The sequence below is a fragment of the Lathyrus oleraceus genome, chromosome 4 (assembly GCF_024323335.1).
Source record: "Lathyrus oleraceus cultivar Zhongwan6 chromosome 4, CAAS_Psat_ZW6_1.0, whole genome shotgun sequence".
In the NCBI taxonomy this organism is placed as follows: domain Eukaryota; kingdom Viridiplantae; phylum Streptophyta; class Magnoliopsida; order Fabales; family Fabaceae; genus Lathyrus; species Lathyrus oleraceus.
The window spans coordinates 425,626,705-425,654,679 of NC_066582.1; the positions used below are offsets into that span (position 1 = coordinate 425,626,705).

Consider the following 27,975-nt stretch of genomic DNA (forward strand, 5'->3'; position numbering starts at 1 on the left):
TAGCCATAATTTTCATCGGTGAAAATTGGTGCTAAATTAAATGCCCATTTAGGTTTGGTATCCATTTTCTAATAAGAAAATCTTAAGCACAAAATTAACTGGAGCTCATGATACCACTTGTTAGACGATAGATCTAGATCTATAGGGGGTGAATAGATCCCGAGTTAAAAACTTAACAAAAAGTAGTTTGAAAATTTTATGGCACGGAAGCAAACTACAAATATCCCGGATCAAAAATCTTCTAACCAAACCCACTATCAAAATACTCAAATATGCGTATTAACAACAATAATATGATAATGAGTCATAAATCGATCAACAATAACTAATCACAACTAGTTGAATGCAAACTAATAGGAAAAGTCTATCTTTAATGAAAATTCACAAAAAAAATCAAGTGAAACAATTTGTCGGATACTTAGTGTACGATTAATAATGTTTGCAATTCTATGTGATATTGCTGTTCTTAAAATCCAATCACAACCAAATTATTTGAGATCTACACAACAACGCCAATTTTAAAATGTGTTCCAAATTATGACCCAAACAAAATTGATCACCAGATCAATGCAATCGACAATTTGCAAACATAAAATAAAAAGATATATATATATATATATATATATATATATATATATATATATATATATATATATATATATATATATATATATATATATATATATATATATATATATACACATATATATATATAGAGAGAGAGAGAGAGTACACAAGGATTTGTTTAGGCAGTTCCCTAATTGACCTCGCTATGAATATGGTTGCCCTCAATTCGAATGTGAATTGAGTAATGTAATATATCTTACTTTGCAAATGTATGAATACAAGAGAGATCTAGTAACTTAACCCTACAAACCCTATGCTTGATGTTAATTCTACCACATTATCTTCTCTTGATCAAAGACTAATCAACTAACCAACAATGTCACTTTAATTTACCGTCTCACGCTACTTCTTTGAGAGAAACCCCTTATTCTTCAAAACTTTCACTCGGTCGAATTAACTCCAAGCATACAGTTTTTGAAACCTAAGATTTACCAATACGATCCATAATCTCATGCTTCTCCTTTGCCAAGAACCTCTCGTTCTTCAAAGACTTGACTCGGTTGGATCCGTATTGCGTAATCTTGTCAAAAACCTTAAAACCCTAAAGATCTTGAAGGAAAACCTACCTTGGTTTTCTAATTTGAAACACTCAAAGTTCTCAACCCAATTTTATAGTACAACAAATCTAAATTGGACATTATCAATCGTAATCTAGATAACACCCAATCGAAAAATGATTATGTGTAGTTTGATTGTGTGTGTGTGTGTAACACCTTAAAAACATGCGCATAATTGTCAAAGAATTTAATTAACGAAATACAATCACTTAGAGGTTCACTCACAACAATCATAGCTTGCTCTGTAACACAGGTTACAACAAAAATATTTTACTGCATACATATGCAATTAAGATGTTTACACGACACCCAACTCATATGAATATCTTTGCAGTGAAATCATAACAAAAAAACCATACCAATTTAAAATCTCATAATACTTTTCGTAACAAAATTAAAGGCACCGTCTTGTGAGTCTTCTCCATGTGCTATCACACCAAAACATAAAACAAATACAATAGCATGCATTGTCTCTCAGGAAAGTTCAACACAAAATAAATAATTCGCTTCCTAGTGTTACATATCAGAGTATAATCAAATCTAACATGAGTACACTAAAAGAAATAGCTTCAGGAGATAACTTTCACTCACAACAATGTCTCTACTCTTTAGTATCTACATGATGTCCATGTAAAGGCAACATTCAAACATAAGGGATGGGAATTCATTTCCAAAATAACAACACAAAATGTAAAATATAGTACAATGTATATGCAATCATGCATAATAACATATAACATATCACATTCTCATGCCCAAATTATCATCTACATCACATATAACTGTTGGTGTAAGCCCTAGAGGCCAATACTTTTGGTACTTGTATCAAATTATTTATTAATAATAAAAGGCTTTTTATTTATTATGTTTGTTTAATAAAGTCCCTAGAATAGCTAGTCCGTTTAATGTATCAAGTGTGACTTAATCATGAGATCCCATTAAACATAAGGACATTATTCTTAAAGTATCTGTAGTCGAGCTTTGTTGTGAAGTGGGATAACATTAAAGCATTAAGAATATTATGTATATAGACTGATGATCACATCTCATGGATCATGGATAAGGAGTTATCAAGTCTTAAACATAAGTATGAATATTGAGAGTAATATTTATACTGGATTGATCCACTATGAGAATACTAAATAGAATGTTATCCTAAGTGTCATAAGTTATTCTAATGGCGATAATGGTGTATACCACCCTTTGACCTGAAACCACTATGTACCCTTGATGTAGAGTCGAGTGCCTTATTGTTGATCAAACATTGTCCGTAACTGGATGACCATAAAGACAGTTGATGGGTACTCCATGAAGCATGCTGAGGGACATGAGTGACCTAGATGGAATTTTCCCATCCTGCATAACAGGATAAATGTCTACGGGCGCAATATTGAACTGGACAAGGATGACACGGTATATGCCTTGTGTTCAATATAGACATAAGGGCAAAAGGGTAATTATACACATAAGTATTATCACAAAAGGATTTGTCAAATCACATGACATTTTCGTGTCTTGGGTAGCAGTGATGTGTTGCTAGATACCGCTCACTGTTTATTATGTTAAATACGTGATTTAATATAATTGCTAATGTCGCGAAAACCTACAGGGTCACACACAAAAGGATGGATTGATGAGAGATAGAGTAACTAAGGAACACCGTAAGGTACGGTACACTTAAGTGAATTATAGAACATCGTAAGGTACGATGTACTTAAGTATGATACGAAATATGGTAAGGTACCACACGCTTAAGTGATTTTGGCATATCATAAGATATGGGCCACATACACTTAAGTGGGCTTTTTAGCTTGTAGTCCATACAAGTGGTTCTATAAATAGAACCCTTGTGTAAAAGCATTTGTGCAGTTGCAATTTCATTTCTATCTCCTCTCTCTCTCTCTCTCTCTCTCTCTCTCTCTCTCTCTCTCTCTCTCTCTTTCTCTCTCTCTCACACACTCAAAGCCTTCGTTCATAGCAGCTAGCACTGAGATTGAAGGAATCTGTTCGTGTGGACTGAGTAGAGGCGTTGTCACCATTCAACGTTTGTGATCTCTCTGTAGATCTGCATCAAAGTTTTCAATCACCACAAGAGGTAACGATTCTATCACTGCTTATGCCCATTTTTAAGGATTTTGGATCTCTCTTCTCCTTCAGTGGTATCAGAGCCACTTACGAAACCATGCTTCTGATAACTGTTTATTTTCTGTATTTTCTGTATTAATATGAATAAAAGACAGAATGAATCAAAGAATAAACGAGTAATTAAATTTGGCATCATGTGTGTACGATTTGGATTATTGATGTTGACTATGCTTCGGAATCCGACATTAGTATGGTGAAGCAGCCATACATTGATTGTCCATAGGTTACGCAATTGAGATCGATCAAGTTATATATATAATATAAGTAATCCTGATGCAAAATACGGTATATATGATATATTGTTTCTGTTTCGTTCATTCAAACACTTAATGGTTGTTTTCCTTTGAGCGATCAATGGTCATTTGCTTATTAATCCGACATTAGTATGGTGAAGCAATGATGTGTTGATCAATCATATTGAATTAACAATCGAGGTGTGTTTGACGGTCTAAATTGGGTGCATTAGGGTTCATGACGACATAAGGGTTGTGTTGTCAAGGAGTTATGCGATTAGGGTTGTGACTGCGCAAGAGTTGTTCTTTAAAGTATCAAGTGTTGATGCGAAAAACGTCGTCGATTTCAAATGAATTGTTCATTAAAATTTTGCATTGGGGCGCTCCCCCTGCAACCCCGGCTAACTCTGCGTAGTGTGATCGGTCACCGAAATTTAATTTGGTTTAAATTAATTAATATAATTTAAATTAATAATTATAATGTGTTTATTATTATTGTCTTGTGGTGATCGATTATGGCCTTAGTTTTCCTTTATTTTGTTTTGGGATTTTAAAATACGACTTGCGTGTCGTGTCTCTCTTTTAATCTCTTAATGTAACTTCTTTTCTCATCTCACTCCCTCGTATGTAAAACGAGAGTCTTTTATGTAATGTAATGTTATGGAGAAATAGAAGAATACAATATCAAAGGAGGACAACCTTGAAGATCTTGCTTGGAGAAGCTTAGATCGTTATTAGGTTAGCTTAGGTTCTCTCATTGGCTTGGGAGAACAATTGCGCTAGGGGCCATAACTGTTTTATTATGTATGTTGATGCATGTGAATGTATGTTGATGCATGTGAGAGACGATATATATGATAAATAATCCGGTTAGATCAGAATAATTGCAAATTCCCTCAAATTAAATACTAAGTTTATGCTTTCCAAGTTTTAGCACTCATCAAGACTAGTATCGAATAATGTAGGTTTCACCTACGCGACGTGCATATTCTATATTAGTAAGGTGCAATGGGATAATTGTAATATCCAATTGCTAAAATAATAGGTCAAACATAACTAAACAAATTATAATAAGATTATATATGTTTAGAAGCAAGAGTTGGAATGATGCATGTGATGGATTGGAATAAGGAGTTATTCATCCAACTAAAATATTTGAGAGTTGTATTAGTTACAATTGGAAGGAGTTCCTACCTAAATAACCTAGTTTTGTGTAATCCGCCTACGCGAACTTAAAACAAAGTGAAATATGGATCTCTACCCACTAGAAAATCTTCCAACGGGATTTTCCGAATTAAATGGTGAGGGTCATTTATTTTGAGTAAAATAGTGGTAGCATATTTAATTAAAGGCCTAATTAAATATATTATTGATACTTATATTTTCATTATTTTCATGTAGATTACCATGACAACAAACACCTCTAACAACATTTTACGATCAATCCTTAATAAGGAAAAATTGTCTGGGACAAATTTTCTAGATTGGCACCGAAATTCGAGGATTGTCCTCAAACATGATAGAAAGTTGTATGTCTTGAAGAAACCTGTTCCTGAAGAGGAACCTCCTAGTTCTGCACCTAAGGCAGAAAGAGACGCTTATAAGAAGCATGTCGATGATGTCAATGAATCTGCTTGTCTCATGCTAGCTACTATGAACTCAGAGTTGCAAAAGCAATATGAGAACATGGCAGCGTTCGATATGATCGAACACCTATCAAGAGCAAGCAAAGCATGAAAAGGTTTGAAGTTTTAAAAGCCCTTTTTCAAGGCAAGTTAGCTGAGGGAGCCCCTGTAGGTCCCCATGTGCTCAAGATGATTGGGTATGTGGAGAACCTTGAGAGGTTGGGCTTTCCCCTCGGAAAGGAACTTGCGACTGATTTGATCTTGCAATCGTTGCCAGATAGATCCAGTCAATTTGCCCTTAATTTCAATATGAATGATATAGACAAATCTCTTCCTAAACTGCTAGTCATGTTAAGAACTGCTGAGCAGAATCTGAAGTCAAAAGGGAAGTCCATTCTAATGATCGGAAATGGAAAGAGACAGAACAAAAGACCCATTAAGCAGGGTGATAAAGGGAAAGGCAAGGAAGTTGCCAAACCCAAACCCACTGCTCCTGCTTTGAAGCCTAGTGGAGGCATATCAAAGGAAGACACCTGCTTCCATTGCGGTAAGACCAGACATTGGAAGAGAAACTGCCCAAAGTACCTGGAAGATAAGAAGAATGGAGTAGAGACTTCAACTTCAGGTATTGTTGTTATTGAAATTAATTTATCTACTTCTGCATCATGGGTATTAGATACTGGATGCGGTTCTCACATTTGTACCAATGTGCAGGGGCTAAAAAGGAGTAGAGATTTGGCAAAAGGTGAAGTTGACCTACGAGTTGGCAATGGAGCAAAGGTTGTTGCTTCAGCCGTAGGAACTTATGTATTGACTTTACATAGTGGTTTAATAATTCAGTTAGAGAACTGTTATTATGTACCTGCAATTAGCAGGAATATTATTTCTGTTTCTTGTTTAGACAAGTTTGGTTTTTCATTTAGAATAAAGAACAATTGTTGCTTCATTTATTTGAATGATATATTCTATGCTACTGCACAAATAAACAATGGACTATATGTCCTTGATCCTGAAATGCCTATTTATAACATTAATACTAAAAGGATGAAACCTAATGAGTTAAATCCAACTTACCTTTGGCATTGTCGATTAGGCCACATAAATGAGAAACGCATTTCCAAACTCCATAAAGATGGACTCTTGGACTCTTTTGATTATGAATCATATGAGACATGCAGATCTTGTTTAATTGGAAAGATGACAAAGTCTCCATTCAAAGGAAAAGGTGAAAGAGCTAATGATCTTTTGGCCCTCATACATACTGATGTATGTGGACAACTGAACATACCAGCCAGAGGAGGTTTTCAGTACTTCATCACATTCACTGATGATTTCAGTAAATATGGTTATGTGTATTTAATGAAACACAAATCAGAGTCCTTTGAAAAGTTCAAGGAATTCAAGAATGAAGTAAAAAACCAACTAGGTAAGAATATTAAAACTCTTCGATCAGATCGAGGTGGTGAGTATTTAAGCCTAGAGTTTGATGACCATCTGAAAGAGTGTGGGATCCTATCCCAGCTTACTCCTCCTGGAACACCCCAATGGAACGGTGTATCTGAGAGAACAAATCGAACCTTGTTAGACATGGTCCGATCCATGATGCTTATTTGTGGGGTATTCTAAAGAAACAAGAGGGTATTACTTCTACAATCCTTCTGAGGGCAAAATGTTTATCGCTTGAACTGGAGTTTTCCTAGAAAAGGATTTTATTTCCAAAGGAATCAGTGGGAGGAAAGTAGAGCTTGAATAAATTCAAGAATCACAAAGCATTGATACACCTATGGAGGAATTAGAGCAGGAAGCACAAGTAGTTGTGGAAGAGAAACCTGCTCAAGTAGAACAAGATCAGCGTAGGTCAAGCAGGATACGTCACCTACATGAGAGATATGGATATCTCATAACTGATCAAGGTGATGTATTACTCATGGATCAAGATGAGCATGTGACCTACCAAGAGGCTAGAAGCCAAGAAATATGAAATGGATCACAAAGAATGCTTGGCCTAAGTCAGAGTACATACATAGAAGTGGCTAGAAGCCATGAAATATGAAATGGATTCCATGTACACAAACTAAGTTTAGACCTTGGTAGAGCTTCCTGTAGGAGTTAACCCTATAGGATGCAAGTGGGTCTTCAAAAAGAAGACCGACATGGATGGTAAGGTACATACCTATAAGGCAAGACTGGTTGCAAAAGGATATAAACAAATTCATGGGGTTGACTATGATGAAACCTTTTCACTAGTTGCAATGCTTAAATCTGTTCAGATTTTACTTGCTATCACTGCATATCATGATTACGAAATATGGAAGATGGTTGTCAAAATTGCTTTCCTTAATGGGAATCATCTTGAGGATGTGTACATGACACAACCTGAAGGATTTGACATACCAGAAGAAGCCCAAAAGATATGTAAGTTACAAAGATCAATCTATGGATTGAAGCAAGCTTCCAGAAGCTAGAATCTTCGTTTTGGTGAAACAGTAAAACAATATGGATTCATCAAGAACGAAGATGAGCCTTGTGTCTACAAGAAGGTTAATGGGAGCATGATCTTTTTCCTGGTATTATATGTAGATGACATATTACTCATTAGAAACGATGTCTCTACCCTATAACAAGTAAAGTCTTGGTTGGGGAAATACTTTTTTATGAAGGACTTAGGTGAAGTAGCCTATATATTAGGAATTATGATCTATAAAGATAGATCACAAAGAATGCTTGGCCTAAGTCAGAGTACATACATAGATAAAATGTTGAGACGCTTTAATATGCATGATTCCAAGAAAAGATTCATACCTATGCAACATGGCTTGTGTCTATCAAAAACACAATCCCCTTCAACTAAGGAAGAGAGGGATCGCATGAATAAGATTCCATATGCACATGCAATAGGATCTATCATGTATTCCATGTTATGTACTCGACCATATGTCTCGTATGCTTTAAGTGCAACGAGTAGGTACCAATCTGATCCTGGTGATGCTCATTGGGTAGTTGTCAAGAATATCCTTAAGTATTTGAGAAGGACTAAGGACTCATTCTTGATATATGGAGGTCAGGAAGAGCTTGTTGTAATTGGATACACCGATGTTAGCTTCCAGATAGATAAGGATGACTTTAGATCGCAATATGGTTTTGTTTTTTGCTTAAACGGTGGCGTTATGAGCTGGAAAAGTCAAAGCAGGATACAATTGTTGATTCTACAACTGAAGTTGACTATATTGTTGCCTCAAGTGAAGCAAAGGAAGTTCTTTGGATCAAAAAGTTCATTAGTGAACTTGGCATAGTTCCTAGCATTGCAGATCCCATTGGTCTTTATTATGATAACAATGGTGCTATCGCACAAGCTAAGGAGCCTAGATCTCACCAACGATCAAAACACATACTTAGGCGTTATCACCTCATTCAAGAGATAATAGATAGAGGAGATATGAAAATATGCAGAGTGCCTACACTTGACAATATTGTTGACCCACTGATAAAGCCTATTGTGCAGTAGAAGCATGATGGCCATAATAGATCTATGGGCATTAGAGGTATGCCTGATTGGCTCTAATGCTAGTGGGAGATTATTGGTGTAGCCCTAGAGGCCAATACTTTTGGTACTTGTATCAAATTATTTATTAATAATAAAAGGCTTTTTCTTTATTATGTTTGTTTAATAAAGTCCCTAGAATAGCTAGTCTGTTTAATGTATCAAGTGTGACTTAATCATGAGATCCCATTAAACATAAGGGTACTATTCTTAAAGTATTTGTAGTCGAGCTTTATTGTGAAGTGGGATAACATTAAAGCATTAAGATTATTATGTATATAGACTGATGATCACATCTCATGGATCATGGATAAGGAGTTATCAAGTCTTAAACATAAGTATGAATATTGAGAGTAATATTTATACTGGATTTACCCGCTATGAGAATATTATATAGAATGTTATGCTAAGTGTCATAAGTTATTCTCATGGTGATAATGGTGTATACCACCCTTTGAACTGAAACCACTGTGTACCCTAGATGTAGAGTCGAGTGCCTTATTGTTGATCAAACATTGTCCGTAACTGGATGACCATAAAGACAATTGATGGGTACTCCACGAAGCATGCTGAGGGACATGAGTACCCTAGATGGAATTTGCCCATCCTATGTAATAGGATAAATGTCTATGGGCCCAATATTGAACTGGACAAGGATGACACGATCTATGCCTTGTGTTCAATATAGACATAAGGGCAAAAGGGTAATTATACACATAAGTATTATCACAAAAGGATTTGTCAGATCACATGACATTTTCCTATCTTGGGTAGCAATGATGTGTTGCTAGATATCGCTCACTGTTTATTATGTTAAGTATGTGCTTTAATATAATTTCTAATGTCGCGAAAACCTACAGGGTCACACACAAAAGGACAGATTGATGAGAGATAGAGTAACTAAGGAACACCGTAAGGTACGGTGCACTTAAGTGAATTGTAGAACATCGTAAGGTATGGTGTACTTAAGTAGAATACGAAATATGGTAAGGTACCACACACTTAAGTGATTTTGGCATATCATAAGATATGGGCCACATACACTTAAGTGGGCTTTTTAGCTTGCAGTCCACACAAGTGGTTCTATAAATAGAACCCTTGTGCAGAAGCATTTGTGCAGTTGCAATTTTGTTTCTCTCTCTCTCTCACACACTCAAAGACTTCATTCGTAGCAGCTAGGACTGAGATTGAAGAAATCTATTCGTGTGGACTGAGTAGAGGCGTTGTCATCATTCAACGTTCTTGATCGCTCTGTAGATCTGCATCAAAGGTTGCAATCGCCACAAGAGATAACGATTCTATCACTAATCATGCCCATTCGTAAGGATCACTAAAGGAGTTTTTTTTTAATTCTGATGCGTTTTGGATCGCTCTTCTCCTTCATAGCAACACCATAATCACACATAATCATATTTCACGCTTATAATCCATTCATGCTATGTGACTCACGACAACGACGGCGACTCATATGCATGTAGTACCAATTAAATATTTGGTTCTTCTTACGAATCTGATTCCCCCTTCAAAATCCTGAACTTCCCCTCCTGAGTTTCGGATAAGTCTTTCTTCCCCCTTCGGACCTATAACTTATCTCCTTCAACATATCAATAATGGATTAATGGCATGATAATAATGCAATTAACACAACAATTATAATAATATTTAGTGATCCACAATCAATCACACTATTGCAACCATTTGTAACATAATCTATCCTTCTGGATTACCACTAATATAATCAAACACACAATCCCAATCATTCACAACACATCAAGTAATTTGTTAATCTGGACCTCGTCCATATTCGTCACATCATACACTTATTTCTCACCTACTACCAACCTATGACAAAATCGTTAAAACTATTTTATCCCTGAAAAACATTGCATCCCTTTGTTTCATCTACACAATACTTTGAACCCCGTCCTAAAATAATTTACGAGTTGAAAGTTATTATCAAAATTGTGCACGAGTGCGTTACCAGAAAGTTACTATTTTTCTAAAATTTCCAGCACGATTTTCATCTTCTCCAACCCCAAAAACGTACATAAAATTATCACCAAGAATATTTTACCCATGAAACAAAGTTATAGCACTCTGTTTCAGCTACCCAACACTTCAAACCTCATCCCAAAATGATTTACTAGTTGAAAGTTATTATCAAATTCGTGCACGAAGGCATTACCAAAAAAATTATGTTTTTCTGAAATTTTCAACACGATTTTCACCTTCTCCAACTCAATAAGCGTCCATGAAATTATCACCAGAAGTATTTTATGGTTTTAAGTTTATTCATAAACATACATATAACAATAACTACTTATATTCATATAATCATGGATCTATATATTATATCAATCCCTGAAACCATTCAAACATCATCAATGATGGACATACATGGATACTTTAAAACATAAATTTCATTCAACAAATATCAACATTCATCATCAATCAAAAGAGAATAAAATATTCCTCTACTCTTTCATTCATATCCCTATTATTGAACCAAATTTTCACCATTACCTTATAATTTCAGAAAAATCCAAACTTTTGACTATTCTCTTCCCTAGAGCTCTCTCGATGATTTCCTTGCTTTTCTCTTCTCTTGCCTCTTTTTCTTCAATTTCAAAATTTCACCTCCTAAATTAAAAATCTAATTTCTATATTTCTAATATTACAATAAGGCCCAATTAGTTACTATCATACATTATTTATTTTAATTTTCCACAATTCATAATTTTCAACTGAAACTCATTATTTCCTTTCATTTTATTATTTCATTTAAATAATAACACTAAAACATTATTTTAATCAATTAAATAAATCTACCAAACCTCTAATCGCTCTTCACAATCTCTACCCAAGAGTCACTCACCCTTGTTGCCCTAACATATCTCAATTATCACACAAATAATAATTAGATACACACATAAAATTATAATTAATTAATATAAATAATTTTTATGAAAATAGGGTGTTACAGTATGCATAGTAAATGGATGTATGTATGAAGTAAATGATGCATGTATGAATTATTTATATGCATCCATGTTTGGAGGCAAAAGGAATGTAAAAGATTTGAAAAAATTGTGAAATTTTGGAAAATTTCGTTGCATAGGTCGACCTATGAAATTCATGTGCCGACATGTTCGACACATAGAACGATCTGTATAAGGTCATGCGTTGACCTGTGAAGGTCATTTGCTTCCTATGTGTCGACCAGAAGACACGACACATGGAACAAAATCTACATGCTTTAATAATGCAGCATGAGCGTCGAGCTATGGAATGGATGTGTCGATCTATAGCAGAAAAAGTTTTCTATAGGTCGACCTGTAATTATATATGCCGACCAATAATGCAATTTTTCACAAAAAATATTTTTCATCAATTTTTTATACATGATACCTTTTCTAATTTATTTTCAAATGCTTTTATACTTTCTAATGTTTTTATGCTTCCTAATGCTAAGATGCACATAGAGAATCAGAGGATACCGTCAAATATACATTAACGCTAAAGTATTCTAGTTTTGACATCATACAAAATACATCTAACAAAAATTGCACTCACAGTTAAACCTCCCAATTTTAGTAAAAGAGTTAGCGCGTAACATTTCATTATGGTTATAGCTTACAACTGTGGTGATATATTCACCCGAGTTTATTATAACTAATATGAAATTCTTATTTCACCAGCTTCTCAATAAATATATAACATTTCAATGTGATTTAGAAATTAATAATATGAAAAATGAGTTATATTATAAGAAAAAGTTACACTAATCAATGTTTTTTAGATTTCTAGAACCTATCATCCGCATATGTCTCTTTAGCAGTTAGATTTTGGTTCAGTGCTTATAATTCTTCAACAAACACTTCCTTCACCACTAGTTTATTATGCAAAGTAATTAGTAATTTTGCAAAATTAACTAATAAAAAAAGGAAACGTTGATTGAAGAGTTAGAAATGTTGAACCAAATTCTAACATTAAAGAGCGAGATGCAAATAATGAGCCGAAGAAAACTCGTAAAACATTGATCAATGTAAGTTGTTGTTTTCTAACATAACCTAATTTTTATATTATTATTTTCTAATACAATTTGAAAGGTTATAGATTTAATGAGGGATTGGTAAACTCATTTTCTAATACATGTTGATTGAACAAAATGAATGTTGCAATGTACAAGTATTAACATTAACAATAACATATCTATACAAACACATCTTACAATAATACAAACAACAACATAATAACATACCTCAAAAAAAACATCAACATACTTCAACAAAAACATTAACATATAACTAATAAAAAACATCTCCAATAAGACAAACAACAACATTTATGTACCAAAACAAAACATATTTAACGAAACAACAATACAAAATCAATAAACACGTCTCGACAACAAGGAAAACAATAAATCATATGTTGGACAAAGACAAATGTTTCATGTAAATTAAAAAAAAAACAATTCAAATATTTGAGCATCAACAACATAATTCATAAAATATTTCACGAACATCATTTAATTAAAAAGAAGGCCCATAAACCCGTATTCACCGTGTGGTCACTAATAATCAACATTATAGTTATGAATAGATAATACTTTTATAAAAAAAAACTAATTGACTACCTACACATAAATTTCTTTTCCAAACTCCAAACTACAATTTTATCTCCCAAACTGAAAAAAATATATTTTGCTTTGTAAATCATAGTTCAACTTCAATTGTACTCAACCAATAATCACTCAGAATCTTATTTCTTATACGTCTTTGATAAAAGTAAAAATGTACATTACTACAGTTATATCATTAATAACACGACTACCTATATATGTCCTTGCACCAACAAATAAAAACAATATATCTGTCCTTTTTTCGCACACATACACATATATATATATATATATATATATATATATATATATATATATATATATATATATATATATATATATTTTATTTTTCCTTTTCCTTTCATATAGAAAATTTGGCAGTATCATTTTTAGATTTCATTTTTTGGCCAAGTAGAGTCTGATTTCACCAAAACAAGCAAACTATGAGGTTTCATTTTTTAATATATAAAAAATGATTTGTTTCTTAATATAGTGGGGTATCAAGATGAGATGAGGTTGATTAATAAGGAAAGGTAGGTTTGTGTTTTTTCTCTCTCTCTCTCTCTTACCTAAATTATATGTATTACTATTACTACTTTTGGGGTTGCATAGTTTCTTCTTTCTTTTGATTCCTATGCCCTTTTTTATTTTTAACCTTCTTTTCCTTTTTTAGACTAAACCCTTTATTCTTATCTCTTCTCTTGTTCATTTTCGCTGCAAATAAGTTTCCTTTTGAAGTTGCTTTTCTTGCTGGTAAGTTCACATATAATACTAGAGTTTCCTTAACTTCTCTTTTCTTTGTTTCTTTCCTCCTTTATATTTCAATTCAACCCTAAGACTTTGGTTTTATTGGTTGGTAAGTGATTCTGATAAATCTCCAACAGCTTTTCTAGATCTTAAAAGCTAATATTTTCATCCCCTTTTTCTTGCAAATAAGTTTTAAAAATATTGTGTTTTTCCTTCTTGGTGAGGGCTTTCTTAGTTATACTATATTGAATCTGACTTCAAATTATTTTAAAACTTTTTATATGTATTTTCTATCATTTTCATACCTTTATTTTGTGTTCTCAGCAAATTTAGAAGATGGTGAGAGGGAAGACGCAAATGAAGCGTATAGAGAACCCAACAAGCAGACAAGTAACATTTTCAAAGAGAAGAAATGGTTTGATGAAGAAAGCTTTTGAATTATCAATTTTGTGTGATGCTGAGGTTGCTCTTATTGTTTTTTCATCAAGAGGAAGACTCTATGAATATTCTAGCTCAAGGTATTGTTTATGTCATGTACTTGTTTTAGATTTAATATTATTTTCTTTTTGTGGTAAAAATTATGATTTGATTTCTCTCCTCCAATGTCTCTTAATTAACAGTAAAAATATCGCAACTTGATTTGTGTTAAGGGTCGTACGCTTGTACTTTTCTTTTATCATTACATATAATATAATATGGTGTTTCAAAATAAAAATGAAAATGTATAAACATGCGCAAGAGTAGTCCAACAAGTTGAACGTTGAAGGTATATTAAGAAAGATATTTTGCGTCGAACCTTTAGTCATTGGACCCTGGTGCTGTGTTTTGCACGGTAATGCCTCATAAGATCGTACAAGATTCACGGTCATTTAGAATTACAATATCATCACCAATAACAAAAGTAACACAATCGATCAAGGTTGTTAAAATCGAGATCTTACATAAGTTCGGGAGAGAATATCAAAATTGTAAAATATAAAATCGTAGTTAAGATCGGAAAATCATATCCAACTATTTTTGTAAGGTCGAGAGGGAGTAACAAGATCGGAAAATATAAAATCGCAACAAAAATGAAAAAATAAGAGAATATATTTAAAATATTTTTACATATATACTAATATTTTAAAGTAATAGTATATATGTTAGTAGACAAGTATATTCTTTAGACATGTATGGTTGAGTTTCTATACTCCATTACTACCACATGGAAAATTTGTTAGACACTAAAGACATATTTGATCAATTACTAGGATTATCATAAGTTAATTAGTTAAAAACAAACTCTACATGTTCATTCTCAAAACCCTAAATCTAAAACTTCAAAATTTCAAAAGGCGCGCATTTCTCATTGTCGAACCAAAACTGTTGCACCTTTCTATTTTGACTACAACACAAGATTTTACTTAAGATCTGAATGTGGATGAATGAGATCGTAAAATGTTAAGCTTTTAATATCTAGATCGAGATCTTGACAACCATGCAATTGATGTCATCATCGTCGTCATCATGACCATTTGTTTATGCTTACCCTTCTTGCCTTTGCTTTCTTTTTACTATCCAGATTCTGGTAAAGATATCAATATAAATAGTCCAAGATGATTGACTTATTGTTTCTTTCAACATACCATTAGACTCCCTAATAGGTTTTTCCATATTCATGAATGAAAATCACTCCCATGATTAGGTTTTAATACGTACCTAACTCATCCTTAAAAGACCATATAGTAAGGTGAAATTTGTCACTTTTAATAATACACCTTAAACATTCAACACTATTGGCATGATGCATGGATTTAAATAGTAGATAACTTAAATTGATAGACTCTAATATAATATAAGATTTCATACATTAAGCTTTAATCCAAGCTTACAAAATAGACTTCTAAAATTTTTATGTTCTAATATTGTTTTGAAATTATGTAACTAAGTGTTTAGCTATACTCTTGAATTATGACATTGGTCTATAAAATTATGACTAACTGGGTGCTAAGGTCTAACTTTGGTCGGATACTTTATAACTAATTGTCTATTAAAAGCTCGTTAGTAGCTAGTCACTTAAGGTAGTTAGAGTTTGTTGAGAAACTTGTTATACAAGTTATGTGTATCGCCTAAGTTTGTTAAAACATTTCTTGTATATAACTAACTACCTAGACCAAACAATGAAAATAAATCCACTTATCAACGAATCATGCTCTCTTGTTTTGCATAGTTGCAAACTCATGATGTGCAATATCTTGAGTCCTAAAAAACCCAATTTTCCTGGTTCTTTCTTATGCTATCAATACCAAATCGGTATAACAAATCCTAGTTTGATATAAACATTAGTCTGGGATCAAGATCGATGGAAAATTTGAATACAACATCAAGTCAATACTCTGCAAATCTTCGTGTATTCAAAGATGAAAACTATGACCGATAGTGTGCACAAACGAAAGTTATATTTAGATTTCAGGATGCTCTTGAAATTGTGAGTGATGGACCAACAACATTGAAGGAAAATTCAACTAAGGGGTAGAAGGCATATCATTATGAGGAAATAAAGAAAGATGGAAAAATGTTGTTTGTCATACATCATTGTGTGGTTCCAAATATCTTTGATAAATAAACAAAGAAAAAACAAAGAGCATGTGGGACACACTTAAGAAAGGTCATGGTGGAGACGATAAGCTCAAGAAGGCCAAGTTACAAACAATAATTGGCCAATATAAAATGCTCAGAATGAATGAACAAGAATCAATGGTTGATATCCTCACAAAGATTGGTGGTCATGACTAATTAAATGATGATATGTAGTGAAACTGTGAGTAAGCTGATGAAGGTTGAGAAGGTTTTGAGAACCTTGATTCCAAGCTGAGATTATACTGATTGTGAAATAAGTTTGAAAAGTATATTGATGCAATGAAGATTTAAGATCTTCAAGCATCTCTAGAAAACATGAGCCGAGAATGAAGTAAAATAATTTAGAAAAAGTGATCGATCAAGCATTATAGGCCAAGATAAAGAATAAAGCAAAGAATGATGATTCAAGAAACTATCAACACATAAGATATAATAAACTCATCTTTTAATAAAAACGTTAACAACAACATTCATCAACAACAAATATTAAACAACATACAACAAACCACAAACAACTCTTAATAAAAACAAAAAAACCATCAATACATACCATAAACTACATACAACATACAACTTTTATTAACAACAACAACATATCAACTCATAGAATATTTCAGAAACGAACATGTCCTACAATGGCATCTACAAAGAAAGGAGGATGAAACTGGAGTGAAAGATGCAAACTTGTGTTAATTTTGAATGAATGTCATTCTGGATCTTTCACACAAGTTTGCAGCGCTCACTTTACCTTCATCCTCGATAATTTTTTTCATTCACTATCTCTTCCTACAAGTCAAAACAAGCAGAAAGTTCAATAATTATGAAATAAGCTATTGAAACGTAAACAATAATACATAAACAAATTTTGAAACATAAATTATTGTAAAGACGAACCTGTAAGGTAGTCATTTTCTAAAATTTGATGCAACAAACGTAACCCTTCGAAGAAAACGAGTTTGCTGCATAAGTTTAGGTTTTTCATATGAGAGAGACGAGTGACAGAGATGTTAGGCTTTTGTTTTGAGAGAGACGAGTGAAAGAGATGTTAGAGTTTTGTTTTGAGAGAGACACATGTTATGTACTAAAGCGAGAGATAATTTTGCTTATATATAAATATGTAACACCTTTCACCACGGTTGATAATACGAACCATGATGAAATGGTTGCACCTTAAACCACAATTGATTAGAAGAACTGTGGTGTATACAAGGTCAGACCTAATATGTCTTGATAAATGAAAAAATTATTGGTGTTCGGATTCGGACCCTTTCACTTCAAGTACATTTCATTACGATTGTTAACTATGACTTTAGTGAAATGTCTTTTAGTAAATATCAGAAAATAAAAGCGTCTAAAAAAGAGTTATTATCACGATTAACAGGAATGCTGTTATAATATAGTGTTATGAAATATCTATTTGAGTAGGGCTTGTAGCTTATCAAGCACAATGGATTGGGACGTTGTTTGTAGAATTTAAGATTCTGGCAAGAGAGGAGATGAAGTTGTTGGTTGACAAGAAATCAATTGTTGATATACCAAAACATCTAAACGGTCATGTAAGAAGCAAAATGAGAGGAGATTCTACTTCTTTAGTGATCAAGTAAACAATATAGTTTTGGTACTTAAATTTTGTAGAACTAAGATGCAATTGGTTGATATGGACAAAATCAAAGAATGCGATATTAGATGACTTGAAAAAACTTATTGAAATGGAGATTTTCAAAAATGAATTAGGTAGTGTGTTGTGTTTTAATTTTATTTTGAAAGTTTATAATTAATTATGTGCTTGAGTGATAACTTAGTTTGAAAATTTGTAATCATTTCCGCGTTGAGTTATAACTTATAATTTAAGCCTAAAGATTTGTAACTAACTATGTGTTGAATTGTCACTTTAGTCTTAAATCTTATAGATTTGTTCTAAGTTATAACTTAGTTCACGAATTTTATAACTAACTATTTGTAAAAAAGCTAGTTGTTGTACTAGTTAGTTACTTTAAGGTAGTTAGAATTTGGGAACCATATTATGCAAGTTATGTTTATTACTTAAGTTTGTCCAACAAACATTTTCTTGCATATAATTACCTAGATCAATCAATGAAAATAATTTCAATTATCAACAAATCATGCTCTCTTGTGTTCTCTCATTTGGACCCTGAATTAGTCAGTAACATTGGCTTTTGATGTTACAGCATTCAAGAAACAATTGAGCGATACCGCAATCATACAAGGATCCATAATACTCAAACAACATGTGAATCTGCTGAAAATACTCAGGTTTATTTAATTACATATACTCTCTTCCTATTCATTTTTCTACACTCTCAATTTCAACTTAATAAGAGACTTCAAGTTTGAATGAAGTTGCCTTATACATTACAGCATTTGAAGGAAGAAGCAGAAAACATGATGAAAAAGATTGATCTTCTCGAGACTTCAATACAGTTAAACATCTTCAATTTCTATTCATGTTAACAAGTATTTTTTTACAATATTCAATGTCTAAGATGAAAATATGTCGCAGAAAACTCTTAGGAGAAGGTTTAGGGAGTTGCTCCATTGAAGAATTACAAAAGATAGAACATCATTTGGAGAGGAGTATAACCAAAATTCGAGCAAAAAAGGTTAGCTAGCATGATCAAAAAGGCTAAATAACTTCAAATTTTATAGCTAGTTTTAAAATATGAAGTTTCGGTTTTTCAGACTCAGGTTTTCAGGGAACAAATTCACCAGCTAAAAGAAAAGGTAAGGAATGTCTTAAACCCTAACTAGTACTAATGTTTCTCACATTTAATTCAAGATGTTTCTGTAGATTTTTCAAATTATATACATTGTAAAACTAAAACCTACATCGAAAAGATTCTGACAATTATTTTGAATACAATTCAGGAAAAAACCCTAGTTGCTGAAAATGGCATGCTCTCTGAGAAGGTGTGTTCATTTTCTTGTTCACTTTCTGTTATTTTGAAATCATTTTCCTTTAGTTTTATGAATCTTCCAGTTATGTAATAGTGAAAATCAAAAGTTTGTGCAGTATGGTAACTATTCATCAAAGGCAGAAAAAAACAATGCAAAAGAAAATATAGGTAAAGCTTATGCAGATGAAACTAGTCCAAGTTCAGATGTGGAGACTGAGTTATTCATTGGTCTTCCAGAAACAAGAACAAGAAGAATTTCTCCAAACTTGACAACTAATTAATCTCTTTGATCTGGATATGTTTTCTTAGTTATGTTATCATTATGATTGATAATAGTGGTGAATTTTGAGAGAAGTGATTTGTTTTGGACCCCTTCCTGTGTCTTAAATTATGTCATTTTCTTTTGCCAACTTTGCCTAGATTAAAAATATAGTTAATATTGTATTCAGAAAGGAAATCATAAATTATTCTACAAGTAATATATTTTATTAGTGGTTCAAAAATGATAAATTAAAAGAATTGCAAAATCAAATTAAAAAACAAAAACAAAAAATAAATTATATTTTAAACTGATATAGAATTTAAGATAAATATACTTAGTTAGAATACAAATAATTTAGAACAGAGACAATAATATTTTAAAAATTATGGTCCAATATTACATTGTATTGGTGTGTTATATTAGACTAAAAAAAATGATGGATAATTAAACAAGTGCATTAAATTGTTTGTCAAATGATAAAATCTAACTTTATATTCATAGAGATTGTCTCAATTTTTACTTGACAATTTTATTGTTCTAAGGATTTTAAACTAGGAGTATCATTAATATGGATTTATAGAAAATTAAAATAATTTTGATAAAATTAAGAATTTAAAGATAATCCGGTGTTTTTTAATCACTTATATCTCTCTATTTAAAAATAATTATACCTTATTGATGTGATGTATTATTATTAGTGTAATTTTTTTAATAACAACACAAAATAATATATTATTAACAAATAAAAAGGATAAACATATATGTTACAATAGAAGTACAAGATGTGTTCAGGAAACAAACAAAACTAACTATAAATAAAAGGCAAAAACAAAATAGAAAATAAAAACCAATGACAACATTATCTCATTGATAGAACAGGCATACACGAGAGCAAAAAATCAACACATTAGTTATCAACTCATAAAATCAATCTAAACAAATACATATACAAGTCAAAAAAACCAGAAAAACAAAAACAACAAAAGAGTGAGTAAAAGAAACACAAGCCAACCAGCACTAACAACCAATCCATCCCAAAACCTCGGGCTCAATAGACTTCTGGAGAGACAAGCTGAAGGATGGTAGACACAAACTCCCACACAAAAGTAAAAGAATGGCAGTTGACCAACCAACACATCCCAATATACCTAGTCAAGTGGGTCAATCCCACTCCCAATCGACATGAGGAATTACAAAACCTAGAGCACCATAATCACAAAAATCTAGTAATTTTTTGTCAAACTTTTACCACAAAAAACTAAATTTTCGGTTTTTCTAAATTTTCCAAACCACATAATGGTCATTTTTTATGATACAGCATATTACTTAGCCCTTATGCCTACGTTGGTCGATTTTCAAATATTCTATCGATATTAGAATTAGATGATATGAATTTCTTTTATCATTATATTTATACTATAGATAATTTTGGCTATGTGGAATCATTTTACATATATATTTTTCTTAATGATTCCTTATATAATTCTCTTTCGGTTTGTTTGGAGTAAGAGAAATAACATAGAGAGAGATAGTCGAGAGAGAGAAATAGACAAAAGATGCCATATTTCTTCTCTCTAGGACAACATAGAATTAGTGCAGAGAAAGACCAAAATATTGTTGACCCTGCTCATTCTCAAATCTCCTCCAGACTACGAAGAAAGAATCATAGAAGTTGGACTTTTCATTTGTACCCTTATAGATATTATAGTTTGACTTAACTCATCCTTACAATACCAACTTGTAATGTGAGGGGTTCAACTATATATAAACTATTTCAATACTCTATCTTCAGTAAATGTGGGACTTTGAATCTTCCCAATACACCCTTCACGTCCATCACTATTTTAGGATTGGTGTGTCGATATTGATATGCTCTGATACTATATTAAAGTTTTACATAACTCATTCTTACAAAATCGATTTGTAAGGTGGTGATGCAACTCTATAAAAACTATTCAAATGTTCTATTTTTAACTAATGTGGAACTTAGGATCTTCCGATAACAATAAATATATTTTTTCTCATTGCACATGCTTTCAAATACTAACAAAATAGGGCGAACATAACTATAGTTTTTTTAATTATTTCACTTTTGTATTTTAAACTTTAAATTTTAAATATAAATGTTGACTAAGTAAAAAGATGAAAATGTTTTTCTTTTTTTGTTAATATAACATTAACAACATCGTACTTAAATTAAATGAGTTATAATGATTTTTCATACTAAATTAAAATTTACTAATATTAAAATTATAATTTAACAATATAAAATTGATATATAGATAAATAATTAAAATCAATGTTTTATTAATTAGTTGAAATTATACTAACTAAATAAAAATAAATATTTTATTTTATTTTTATAAGATAATATTTAAATAACATAAAACTTCAAGTATATTTTTGTTATTTTACAAATTAAACACATATCTCTTTTTTTCTATTTCTCACCTCTTTCTCCTCTACCCATCACTAACTCAAATCTACTCTATTTTGTCTCATACTTCTCTCTTACACACTTTCAAGGATCATAACTTCTTCAATTTTCAATATATAAGACTGATTTGTTTTGCACATTGTCATTTGTGATTCCCTCTACAAGTTTGCTTCAAGGATCAAGGTCAAAACATGCTTGAAAGACCATGAAATTCATTGAGACATTACCAATCATTTTCATCCATGGAACACTTGAGTTTTTCTAAGTTATATGGTCATTTTTTCATGCCAACTTCAACATGACATAACTTTGTGCTTAAACATCCAAATGAAACCTTTCTTGGCACATTGAAATCTTTGTTATGATGTCAACACATTGCAAAAATAATGGGATCAAAAGGCTTCCTGAGTAGGATGCATCATTGGATTGAACATGGTAAATTGGAACTGAAGAAATTGTCATTGCCCGAAATTTAAACTTCACTAATCTCAATTCCAAGCCAAATTAGCATGTGTTTTGGATCTAAACATGTTTAACCAAGTCTCCAGAAGTTAATTGACATTTGAAACGCATCATTTGGTTGAGTTTTGATGAGTTGCAAGTCACACTTTTCTGACATTCAGATCAAATTCGTTTTGCACAAATTCAGCATCATTCCACACATATTTGGATTCAAACACATTTTCTATAAATATAGGAAGTTATTGCATTCATTTCCAAGCTTTTGAGAGCCAAGAAATCCCTGCTGCAACTTGAAATTTTTCAGAAAAAATCAACTATCGTGTTTTGAGTTTCAGCTTGTTTCAATCCAATTTCTTGATTCCATTAGCATCTTCGACATCCTCTGAAAATTTTACAGCAATTCCCAAGATCTGAGACCTTCTGAAATGCTCTAACTAGATCGAGCTTCATTAACTTCTGATTACCATCTGGACAAGGTAGTTTTGAGCACCATTTCAACTCAAACAAGTTACCACAATGTCGTTCTTCACTCTATGATGTTTTCCTCTAACTTAATTGATGTTCATTGATCGTGTTCATCATTTAATTTTATTTTTCATGGCTTGCTTATTTTTGAAACTTCTCTGAAATTTTCTTTGCTCAATTTAGATAAATAAATTTGGAGCATAATGTTGATTTCGGGATGAGAAGAGGATCACAATGGTGATGGTCTCGTGTTCTGAACTTACCAAACAATAAAACTCCAGTGAGAGCTCACCGGAGAAGATGACTGAAGTGTTCCAGGTCGTCTGAGTTTGGTCAGACACGTTGGACAAATGAAACATTTTGATTGGCTGATTTTGAATTAGATCACGTGTGTTGTTTGTAGCGCGTTCCATCGTGCATCCTAATTTGAGGAGTGTTGCATCTGCCACGTCAATTAATGAGGCATGATCCAACACTCTGTGTTTTTTCTCATTTTAATTCTTTTTATTTTATTATTTTTAATTGTTTTTTCTTTTAAAATTCATAGTAATTTCATTTTTCATCCAAAAAATCTCAAAATAATTTCTAAATTTCTCTTTTATCTGATTTTTATTTTTCCACATTTTATTTCACTGGTTTTCTATTTTTTATGAATTTTCTATTTTCTCCTTTATTTTAATTGGTTTAAAAATACTTTTCTGCATTTTTAAATTTTGAAAAAATTATTATATGCTTCTTATTTTATTTCCAACCTCCCGTAATTTTCTTGTCATTTATTTGGTGTTCTGGAGGACTTTATGGATTTTTCACTTTATTTCTATTTAAAAATTCATTTAAAAATATTTATGGTGCATTTTTATGTCATTTAATTGTGATCTTTGTGAACTTCTGTTGGCATTGGATCATGATAGTTTGGATCATAAGTCTCATCAAACTTAATGGATCTTGGGTGTTGATGGGGTGAAAACCCTAATCCACCAAAATGGATGATTGATTTTGATGATGGCTTGATCAAACTTTTGATCCAATTTGGGTGTGACCTCTATCTCCTTCTTTTTCCTTTGATCAATTGGATGGTTTGTGTCCATGTAGTTCATGATATGTGGATTGGTACTTAATGAACTTTCATCATTTTAAATCTATCTCCTAATTGATCATGAATCATTTAAGTTACTTTGGATTGATGCATAAGTTTGTCCCAAGTGTCATGAAGTATGGATTGAAGTAACGGACCATCCTCTTAGCCTTTGTTCTTGATCATTCCTATATTTTTTTGTGGCATGGATTTAGAAGAATATTTTACATATCATTTCTCTAGCATGTATTAACACAAATATTATTATTGACCGACCTCAGATAGTTGTGACTTCTACATAAGTCCAATTACGATTGCTTAACATAACGCTAAATTTGTCCTGAAAGCAAAGGAATTTTTATAGGTGAGATTTTAAATCTCCTACTCCTCATTATATTGTATGAAAATATTGCTCCTTTTTCATTTATGAGAGATAAAGGCATACTTTTTTATTTTATCCAAGTTGGAGCTCTTCTCATAATGATGTATAGGTTCATGTTTTCATGCTTGTTGGTGAATAGTTGTGTGTTCTCCAAAAAAATGACCAAACCATCTTTCATTTTTTATTACTAACATCATTTACTAACATTTTACTTGTATTAACTTTTACTTCCAAGTCATTTACTTTATGCTCTTTTATTTTATGTCATTTACTTTACTTTATGTTTTGCATCTCATATCATATTATTTGTGATTATATCACTTGTTCTTTATCCATTTGGACTTTTCTTTCATATCCTTGTAAAGAAATCATTAATAAAGAAAAAAACATAAAAAGGAAACTTGTTTCTCCTGACTCATGGACTTGTGTTTACTATCCTTGGCATCATTGTGGAATTATGGAATTAGAATTAGGATCTTGACCTTTGCTTTGGGACTTGTGATTTGAGACCTTGGGATTCATCTAATACGTTTGACTTTGGACTTCTTTGGAAACTGGGTTGAGTTACTTTGATTTCAGCTGATGCGTGGATTATTATTTTCTTATTTGGCTTGCTTGAGGCTTAATCCAAAGGAGGGAATTCTTGCTTGAATTATGTCATAAATATTTCTATTTCTTGGTTAGATCTTTCCTCCCTAGCTTTTAATTTATGATCTAGGATAGTCTCTTTTTTCCCTCCCTTTCTTCAATTTTTAAAATCTTCTCTCTTTCTAGGATAGTCTCTTAACCCCCTCCTTTCAGGGACACACCTTTATGGTTAAACCCCTCCTTTTTGGGACACACCTTTATGGTTAACCCCTAGCTTGAAGAACTTGTTAGTTCTTTAAGAAGCCACAAGATTTTACTCGAGGAAGATGAACTTCAGAAGCAAGGTAAATATGTTGCTTTAAAGTCTAAGCCTGAGAAGACAAGAGATTATCAAGTCGAGGGAGAATAGAAGGTTTTGATGAGGACTCAGAAAATGATGATGAGTTATCTCTGATTTCAAAGAGGTTCAACAGACTCTGGAAGCACAAGCATACTGGTCAAGGAAAGTTCAAAGGAGCTAGAAGGACTACTGGTCATTCTGATTCTTTGTCTGGATAGAAGAAGCAAGGTTCTAGTAAATAGGTTATTTGCTCTTAGTGTGTGGAGCCAGGCCACTACAAGAATGAATGTCCAAATTGAAAAAAGACATAAGACCTAAGAAGAATTTTTCTAAAGGCAAGAAGGGGCTGATGGCTACATGGGATGAATCAGAATCAGAAGAAGAAGATTTAGACAAGGAACAAGACAACGTTGCATTTATGGCTACAACAACTGATCCAGAAGGTTCTGAAGAACCAGAATACAAAGTGTTGTCAGAATCAGAATCATACTCCGATTCTAAAGAGGTATTTTCTAACCTATCACGTTCTGATTTAGAATCATGTATCTCTGAAATACTGGAAAAGTACCAAAGTCTCAGAGTATGTACAAGGACCTTAAACAAGTCCAAGTAATTGCTTTTGAAACTTGTAATGAGCTTGAGAAATATATTTCTTCCCTAAATGAAAAAGTATTTTCTTTAGAAAGTAACAACTCTGTTTTGAAAAGTAAAATTTTAAAACTAGAGAAAGAAATAATCTCATAAGTTTCTGTACAGATTGCATCATCACATATGACAGAGCATTCTAGTACTTTCTGGCTAAAAGCATAGATAGAAGCAAAATGGCTTCTTTGATCTATGGATTTAGCATAAATAGAAAGAAAGGTTTAGGTTGTACAAAAACTTTAAAACCCGATGAAAGTCAGAAAGTTAAATTGAAACCTCTATATGATCACTTTGTGCCTGCTGGCACTGAGCTTGATTTTTCTGCACAGACACATAAACCTACTAAAGGTAAGAACTCAGTTCTGAAACCTAAATACCATGCATAAATTCCCCGTGATTATCCTTTTACACAAAGATCCAAAGTTGTAAGAAACTTTGGGAAAACTAACAAAAGAGGATCCAGAAAGTGGGTACCTAAGGAAAAAATAATTTATAGCAGCTAAATTGAAACACCTCATTATAATCATGGAAAATTGAAGTCATCACATATTATACATCGAAATGCCATATTTGTCACATCTTCAACTGCAATAAAAATTTGGTTATGACCAGAATAACCATCTAGCATATTGAGATATTAAAAACTCGTTGATGAGTCAACCAACATTTTGGTGACAGGAATTCGGTATTCCTCTTTTGTTCCATTTTTCTTGATCCCTGAAGTCGATGCAAACCCTAAATATGTGGCATTCAGATATCTGAAGTCGATACAAACCCTAAATATTCTATTTTTCTTGATCAGAAGAACAATATTTTCAAGCCATTCGACGTACCTCGCCGTCCTTATGAACTTGCTTTTCATGAGTCTTTCGATCTCCTCTTTTATTTTACACATCACCTCTGGTGCAAACCGTCTAGGCATCTATTTGACAGCTTATTTTCCAGGCTTCATTGGTAGCTTTAACTCCACCCAATACATTCTCAAACCTAGTATTTCGTTATAATCCCAAGAAAATCAATCTTTAAATTCATGAAGCAATTTAATTGCCTCTAACCTTGGACTTGGGTTGATGTTGGAGCTGATATATGTCGGCCTCTTAATGATTCCATCACACAAATCGACCTCCCCTAACGGATCCTAGGGTTGCAACTTTATTACTAATGCGATAGGATCCTTTTCGAAGCTCACATCCTCATCATCATATATGCAATTAAGCCTTGGCTTTTCAAGCCACAATCTTCTATTGCGGCATTTTGAATGGATTTGACAACACCTCTAATTCGTTGGCTTTGATAACCATGTGTGGTATCTCGGCCTTTAAAGATTATTTTAGTCTATTTTCGGCTACATAAGCAAAAATTCTTTTTAGTGCATCGAACTCATACATCTTGGTCAACTTCACCCCCCCCCAGCCAGTTAGTTTGATGATGTCAAAATACCTCTCACCCATAAGCTCTCTGTACCACAGAAATCCATGGGTTGGGTTGAGTTTGAGTAAAATTCCTCTTCTAAAGGCATGCACGTAAATCCTACAGTAGTGCAACGTGTTATATTTGCTAAGTTCTTGTCGAAGTTTCTCTTGTCAACATGGTTTACTTCTTCCATGTAATATCCTTGATCTTCCTCTACATTCTCAACTATTATGGCGTTCCTTCATATCGCTATCCTTTGGTGTAGTGATGAAT

At 32.5% G+C, this 27,975-nt stretch overlaps 1 protein-coding gene across 4 annotated transcripts; it reads left to right on the top strand.

The window, feature by feature from the left end:
* The first annotated feature begins 13,765 nt into the window (after nucleotides 1–13,765).
* LOC127075839 (MADS-box protein SOC1) lies at nucleotides 13,766–20,043 on the top strand. Of its 4 annotated transcripts, none has more exons than XM_051017327.1 (8): nucleotides 13,766–13,885; nucleotides 14,424–14,617; nucleotides 18,908–18,992; nucleotides 19,098–19,159; nucleotides 19,240–19,339; nucleotides 19,419–19,460; nucleotides 19,605–19,646; nucleotides 19,741–20,043. In XM_051017327.1, exons 2-8 carry the CDS (start codon nucleotides 14,436–14,438, stop codon nucleotides 19,912–19,914), a joined length of 687 nt encoding a protein of 228 aa, XP_050873284.1. In that variant the 5' UTR covers nucleotides 13,766–13,885; nucleotides 14,424–14,435; the 3' UTR covers nucleotides 19,915–20,043. The 4 variants fall into 4 exon arrangements, with proteins under 4 accessions (XP_050873284.1, XP_050873285.1, XP_050873287.1 ...); XM_051017328.1 differs by having other exon boundaries at nucleotides 13,878–14,105; XM_051017330.1 differs by lacking the exon at nucleotides 13,766–13,885 and adding an exon at nucleotides 13,908–14,105 and having other exon boundaries at nucleotides 19,750–20,043.
* Nucleotides 20,044–27,975: the final 7,932 nt, after the last annotated feature.

Coding starts and splice junctions, on each gene's coding strand:
- LOC127075839 (XM_051017327.1), top strand. CDS start 14,436: ATGGTGAGAGGGAAGACGCAAATGAAGCGTATAGAGAACCCAACAAGC. Junction 19,160..19,239: donor CTTCTCGAGACTTCAATACA/GTTAAACATCTT, acceptor AATATGTCGCAG/AAAACTCTTAGGAGAAGGTT. Junction 19,647..19,740: donor ATGGCATGCTCTCTGAGAAG/GTGTGTTCATTT, acceptor GAAAATCAAAAG/TTTGTGCAGTATGGTAACTA.